The 8,115-nt window shown below is 34.3% G+C and overlaps 1 protein-coding gene across 1 annotated transcript; it reads left to right on the plus strand.

Annotated features, from left to right (window-relative positions):
* Nucleotides 1–201: 201 nt before the first annotated feature.
* Nucleotides 202–861, plus strand: LOTGIDRAFT_95185 (hypothetical protein; the record flags this gene model as incomplete). The annotated part of the gene is made up of 1 exon (XM_009056323.1): nt 202–861. A coding segment is annotated over one exon (660 nt), but the record flags the coding sequence as incomplete, so codon positions are not given.
* Between the last annotated feature and the right edge of the window lie 7,254 nt (nt 862–8,115).

The following is an 8,115-nucleotide window of genomic DNA, read 5'->3' on the forward strand; positions in this document are numbered from 1 at the left end:
TAGACGACAGGGAAACAAATAGTCGATAAAAAGTGAAGGGCCGATATTCAAGTCTTATGTAGTTTGTGTACACTTTACATTGTAAAAATGGAAACGTACAATATGTCTTGTCGGAATAGTACATGTAATATTTCAATATCGGGAAATGAAACACAATCAGAACTGCCATTTTTAATTCTGAGTGAATCGTCTCAAGTGGGATTAATTATATTATATACCTTAACATCACTGTTGGCTATATCTGGTAACGTAGCAGTAGTTGTTGTGTTTGTTAAAGGAAGACGATGCCGTAACGATCTCCGACCATTCCTGATAAATTTGGCTCTAGCTGACCTCATCATGGCTGTGTTTTGTTTGCCGTTTACGTTCTCTTACGTTATTTTCAAAACATGGATTTTTCCAGAAGCGCTGTGCACATTCGTTCTCACAATGCAGCACCTTTCAGTATCTGCCAGCGTCTTCACGAATATGGCAATCGGAACTGATCGCTTTTTGGTCGTAATGTTTCCATTGCGATCTCGTTTGATGACTTCCAGGGCTAAATTTGTCCTCTTAGCTATCTGGATTTGTGCTGCCGGTTTATCGTCAGTACAACTTGCTGTAAGCAGAGCTCAAACCTTCACTTATGGAGGTTACCAGTTCACAACTTGTGACGAAATTTGGCCGACAGAAAAGGCTCGAAGAACATTTACTTTGTTTGTGTTGCTAATTACGTATATTTTGCCTTTGTGTATTCTTTCTGTTACATATACTATTGTGGGAGTATTGTTGTGGCGCCGAATTGCACCAGGAAACGCCGACGAAGCCAGAGATTATAAACAATTGAAGAACAAAAGAAAGGTCAGTGATATTTTATTTGTGAGTTCCAGGCCCGTAGCCAAATGGGGGCTTGAGCCAACCCCCCCCCCCCCCTCCCCCTCCTTAATCAAATCTTATATAGACATAATATGTCAAGTTAACTCTCAAAAAGGGGTCAAATTTCAAGATACGTCTTTGTAATTTTGTGGATAACTTGAGAGAAACACTAGATATAAGGAAGTCGATTATATGTACTTGAACCTACTTAATCCTAGTATATTTTAATACCAAACAAACTGATTTCGGTTATTTTGTCAGATAGAACTAGTTACTTCTCGACCGACGATATATCATTCTAAATTGTATTCATATGAATCAAAACAACCCAAAGCAGGAAAAATGGATAAATATTTGATCAAAAAAGACAAATTGCTTGATGGTTCTGACACTACTACGACTTACACTGGTATCAAAATCACAGCAGGCAACACTATAGTAACATTAGCACAACTAAACGAATATTCTTTGAAGTTATCGACTTATGATTCTGAATGAGATGAGGATGAGATTTCAGGACAATCACTGGTTGTATAGTTCCTCTCGTGCAATGTCTCGGAATTCTCCTCAATTTTTGGATCAGGCGGCTCTGACACCGTTATCCAAGTTTGGAGTAGAAATTCCCTCTGTCGCTGAACTTGTGTCAAAACAATTCTCGAAGATAACGTTGCCAAGACAGAAAAGCAGGACTCCAATCTTGTTCTTCAAAAACTATACGAGCAGAAATTGGCTTTCCCTAAATTATATGCACTGGCTGCAAGCGTTGCCACATTCGGTTCTAGTACCGCTGTGTATGAAAGCAGCTTTTCAACTCTTACTCGCGTTGACTCACCACAACGACGATCTATGACTCAGCTTCGCCAGCGCAATCTTGTTCTTCTTGCCTTCAACAGGAAGCGTACGCAGAAAATTAACTTGGACGTATTTGTTCACCGTTTTGCCATAAAACATACCCGACTACGTTTAAACTAAAATGGCAAAAAAAATGTAACGTATTATAACTTGTGTGTTTTAACAAAAATAATCTCGAATCTAAAATACTCCGTGAGAAGTCCGTTTCCCGACGTTTAATCGTCTGTCATAGTGCTTTGCTAAATTGACCCCCTCGATTGCACGTTTGCCTAACCCCAACCCCCCAGGAGTACTTGTCAGGCTACGGGCCTGGTGAGATCAGATTGTAAACTTGAATTATTCTACTACATTTTATGAAAATACACAATTAAAGAAATGTTCACAGTTCTACAGATCAAATACAATACACATAAAGCGGGAAATTAACCAAAAAATTGGCACAAATACATAGATTTAGTTATACACAAAGTTTAAACAGACAAAAAAAAAAAAAAAAAAGGTATGAATAAAATAATTTTTATAAAACAGTCATAAAGCTAGAATTGAACAGACACATTTTTTTCATAAAAACACAGATTCACATTTTATTGATATATTAACACATTGATTCGAGTATTAACAAAAATATTATATTATAGCACAGCCGGTACCACCAAAAAAATGTTTTTTCATCATTGTTAAAACAAATTAATCATCACTAAGCTAACCAACACTTGCAGTCCTTGCTTTGGACCTAGGCCAGTGCTTTCTATGAGTTAAATTCTCATTTCACCAAGAAGCAGGTGTGCCATTTAGGAGGGCTGATTTTAGTCTTCAAATACGTAAATTGTCTTCAGAATTATTAGAAACCACAAAATTCCTTACAAATACTTCAAACTAGGAATTTTACTCACTATGTCTTTATATGTCTTTTCTATATATCACAGAGTATTTTAAATTGACGAGTCGTCATTTAAACATTCAAACGCAGATAATTCTGGACACACATAGATTTGAAGGCTAAAATTTCGACGGTGAACTGTGAACACTGATTAGCCCAGCTAAACATTTCCAGTTTCTGAGACTAAAGTGTAATTGGTCAAAAAATGGACTACCTGTCCCATTTTAATTGATGATCCCCATTTCTCAAACTTATACATAAATGCAAAAATTCATTACCCAAATGGTGTCCAAATTATTACAAAGTTTGAAATTGTGTTACCTCCTCGCACGAAGAAATAACTTGGTAAAACTTGTTCAAAATTAGCTCCTTAATTCGTGTTCTGGACCCATTTATTAAGGTTTGGTTATAAAACATAAGGAAACCAATTCAGATGATTGCAGAGCTCTGTGAAGCTTTAACCGTAGCATCTCGTAATAAAGAAAGAGTAATTTGCAATCATTGAAGATGTTGGGTATTTAATTCTTATTGCACTACACTGTAGACCCATAAGATCATCTTGTCAAAAGTTATCTCCCTGTACCAAATCCATTGTTTTTATATATCAAAATCATTGAACTAGATATTGATGACAGTTTTAACACAGAAACTCGACCCACATACATCTATTGGTATTGTGCATAAAATCAGCTATTGTCTGATATACAATTCCCATAACACTACAAACTGTACAAGAAGTCAACAGACCAATTCATATCGTGACAGGTTCTTGATTTGATTAATGAAGTTCCAATCTGAGAATCTGAAGATAATTGAAAATTTCACATGGAAATCAAATGGTAAAGAAATGTCTAAGACATGGAATGTTTCGATTTTGTAATAGTGGTTGTTATTTTTGTCAAAGAAATGTGGAAAATTAGCTTGTGGACACATCAAATTCAGAAGGCCCGAATTTACGTAAATTATTACTGGTTAACAAAATCGGACAATGCAGTGCAGTGTGCGACTGGAAGGAGCTTGAAATCTCTCTGATTCGAACAAAACAACAATATTTTCATGTCGGTCAGTTAATCCAGGTCTTATAAAGAGCCATTTTTAAAATGATAAAAAACAGTTAAACTTATGTCTTAAAAAATGTTGAAAAAATATAGGTTTTTTCTTTTTAAAGAATTTATGAAACTGAAAATCCTAATACTTATATGAATAGAAAGTAGAGATGTTCTAATGACTTGGAAAAATACCAGTTTGTCTCACATGATCCATAATTAATTCATAATTAACTAAATAAGAAGAGAATTACCAACAGAATTCCAAGGACCGATCAAGAAAGGTCAAAAAGTCTTTTTTTGTTTATCCAGACTGTACATTCATGCACAGCTATGATTGGTTAAAAGTACTTATACTAAGCAATAAGAACATAATGATATGATTATGAATACATCATAATTCATTACAAACACCAATTAATCAAACAGTTTGCTAAATTTGACACTAATAAATAAGGAAAACCATCTTTAAATATATATATATATATTGTATTGTTACTATGCCTTGAAAATATGGAATTGAAACGTCATGTTGGCAGTAAATATTATATACCAAAAAAGACTGTTTTCCCTTTTCTGTGCTAGTGCTCTGTAATACCACATTGTTTTCATGTATGATTTTGACTATCAGAACAGATAAATGATGTGGTCAATTGGACCAATATTTAGAAATATTGTTGCATGCACCAGAGTTTAAAGAAATAAAACAATATATTTCCATAGATTTTATAGAAATATAAGGCATTTGACATTAATGTTGCAAATGAGGGTTCGGGACGAGTTGTGGTCGTCACTGACAATCATTAAAATCCATACACACCTTTCATCACGGAGTTAAATTCATTAACCCTAGTTAACTCTAAATCTTCTAGGTAACAGAGAACGAAGCATCAGACTGATAATCAAGCTTAACTTATGAGGGGAGATACAACCTATATTTAAATCAATGCTGGAAAACTTATTGACTGGTCAGGGAATGTGACAAGTTTGCCACTTTGAACTAATATTCTAAACTCAACAACCCATGCCTCAATTAAGGCATGAACTAGATATGATCTGTAACATGCAAATAAATATTTTGATACTTAAAACAAATGATTTTACTAATTTTCGATTAAATTTAGCAGCTAATTAATGAATACAAAAGTGACTTTGAAATATTAAACAAGATGGCCGCTCTGAAACAGGTAATAAGTACAGTAACTACAAAAGTGATAATAACTTTAGGCATGCTATACCGACCTGAAAAGTAAAGACAGGCACTCTGAGAGAAATACTAGGGCTACCTAATAAACAAGAAAAATAGTGATAATTATGTTCTGCCTATTCATGCCGACTAAATTACAAGTTGTAAAGTTATAAGTATACCAAGCTGACAGCAATATGAAAGTAAAGCCAAACCTGTTATGGTGGATTATTTATATGTCATGTGCCACTTTGTAAAGGATGGTTGGGCTAGCATCACGAAGTATAATGTTTTTTGACAAGCAGACAATTCAATTGAGTTTTTAATATCAGGCTGGTTTACAAAAATTTTATTAAGAAATAACAATCACTGTAGGCCTACATGTATGTAAGTTTGCTCGAATTTTGATGTACAAGGTTTTACCGTCATCATTCTAAAAATGGTTTATTTTAGTAGAAATACCGGACGTTCCAGATAGCTAATGTCGAAAACATTTTTTATATAGAGGGAATTGTGTGAAATTTACTGCTTTTCAACCTTGATATATGGGTCTTAAATAAAACGCAGTCAGTGTAAAGTTACAGTAACCACAGATTCCACGAGCTATAATATAGTCCATAAAAATTCCACAACTCCAAGGTTTAAAAGGGTTCAATTTTGCGTGAGTAATATATATTGACTTTTTACTAGTTTGAGCTTGCGAGACCCAGATTAAAACCTAATACACAGTATTGATTAAGAATTTGAAGTTGAGATTAGTGACGGCGCCAGGCTTTCTTAAGATAATAGTTCGTACCTCAAAGTGCACCCCATTTCATTTTTAATAACATTCAAAATTTGATTTTTATATGTTTATTCCCGAAAATTTATGTCAAAACTCACCAAATCAATTTTGCTTTTCTAAATTTTTTATGGCAAGGAGAACCCATTCAGACTTTCCATCAGAGACTAGCGCGTATTGCGCTTCCGCATTTGGAATCTCAAACCCACAGTTGTACCCCCATTTTCAGGAGGCCGGCGGCGGCAAAAATATTTTCATTCTCAGGCACATTTATAACGAAATACTTCTCAAATGTATGATATGTGCGGGAATGGCAGTCTTTTGATAACGACTTCGCCCTATAATTTTCATTGCAAAAACTAGTATATATGGCTTAAATTAAGTAATAACATCAAAACAAATCTTCAACAAGACTTTTCATGTTAAAGATTTGAAAGTCCTACAGCAACAAGATATAACTTGGGAAATAATTATAGTTGGGCATCAAACCAAAATGTAGAAATTGTTATTCCCTTCGAAACCTTATCACGCATAACTGCAATATGATCTCTTTCCACCGGCCCACAGTCTAACATTTTTTTTAAATCCGAGATGATCTTGAGTAATACTGATGTTTGATTTGTATATTTTCCCATAGGTCCATAGCAGATATCTATGATCCACAGTTTAACACTTAAACAGAAAGTGATAGTCCGACAGTTCTTGTGGAGATATTAACTTTTATTTACCATGAATCACGGTTCTGGCTAGCCGTTTGTATAGATGTAGGTTTATACAGTTATTGATAATTGGTACCTTTATCAATGCCCGTGGGAAAAATAAGTTAAATAATTCTAATAATTGGAACATCTTAGATAATGCCACAAATTAGTCCGAAGCGTTAAATGATCGATTTGGGTTGAGCTAAATGTAAATTATTTCTTTATCTATTTATGTTTTATTTTGCCCTTTGATTAATCGGAAGTCTCATGTCCATGTATAGCAGGTTCGACTGCTTTATATTACACATCTTTTCAACTTTTTTCAGTCATCAATGTCAAGCTATTTCGGAATGCAGCAAGATGATTGGATTGTACGTGAGTGAATACAGCCAATCAGAGCCCCCGACAGAAAAACTGAAACATTTTTGGCTTATTGTTTGCGGACTTTTTGACAAGGAATCTCATTGGCTGCATTCACTAACTTACAATCCAACGAAATAGCTTCATTTACAAACTTCTGTGAAACAAGAAAGGAAGCTTGGCATTATGAAGATGTATTTCAGACGATATGTGAAAGTGTGGTGTTCTTAATAAAAGTTTTTTTCATCAACGCTATTCTTTCTCAAATTGCAGACTACACGAAATCAATCTTCTACAACATATACACCTGCAGGTCTCTGATATTTTATCTTAAAGATGGGTTCCTTTATTTCCATTTATGAAAATGAAAATGATAATATATATATATAAAAAGTTTGTCTCAAATGTCCATAATTAATTCACAATTAGCTAAATAAGAAGAGAATTGCCAGCAGAATTCCAATGAGTGACCGATCGAAAAGTTGGCATAATTTGACACTAATAAGGAATAAATAAGGAAACCCATCTGAATGATGTCCAATTCAGTACTTGGCCCTACACCGAACCAAGCAAAAGGCATCTTAAAACTCAATACTCAATTATCAGACTCTGGAAGACCTACCCATCTAGCTAAACATTGTTCGTATCAAAAACCTTACAATCAATACTGCAATGAAATGCTATACAAAAAAGATGTCATAGTTTTGTGCAAGGTGAATTTCATTGATTGACATTAGAAGTAGTTATCCTCCATTTTGAAGGTGATCATGCATGGAATTGTGCTATTTTCTTGAGAATGTGCGTCCATCATTATTAAAGAGTCTAGAACGTGTCATTCGTGTGCTGTTAACAAACTGTATAACAATTTCGACAAGTATAAAAGGATTATTGTGCAAGATAAAATATTCGTCAATTGGAAACAAACTAGGCGTGTTGCATTACTTGGAAAGAACCTATCTACTCGACACCATTATGGTTCATTAAAACACGTTTGACGTGGTCCATCCTCGAAACTCGGTGAGAAGATTAATGGAACACAATCCAGATTATAAAATATCAAAAGAAAAATGAATCTCCAAAACTCATCTACATAATTATGTTCCTTACAAAAGCAACATAAACCAACCGAATTAAAAATGTGTAAGTTACGACCTTATTTCTTAATAACCCTGACTAAATATCCATTGTCGATATTTAATTTATTCCAAAATACGTTTGAATACATCAATGTAGAGAAATTACTAATCAGTTTTCGATTCAATGAGTTAATAAACTTTCAGGATCAGTGATCAAAAAAATGTTTTTGAATGTCCATTATAACTTAAATTGTCGGTCGAATGCCCCGTCAGAATTGCGGTGCTATTTCGATGTAAAAATGGATAAGAGCGTGTTATGATCGCCAAAAGCGTGTCCAACACGCCATATCGTGCAATATTGTCACCATATTCGCGGAG

Source organism: Lottia gigantea (genome assembly GCF_000327385.1).
Source record: "Lottia gigantea unplaced genomic scaffold LOTGIsca_27, whole genome shotgun sequence".
In the NCBI taxonomy this organism is placed as follows: domain Eukaryota; kingdom Metazoa; phylum Mollusca; class Gastropoda; family Lottiidae; genus Lottia; species Lottia gigantea.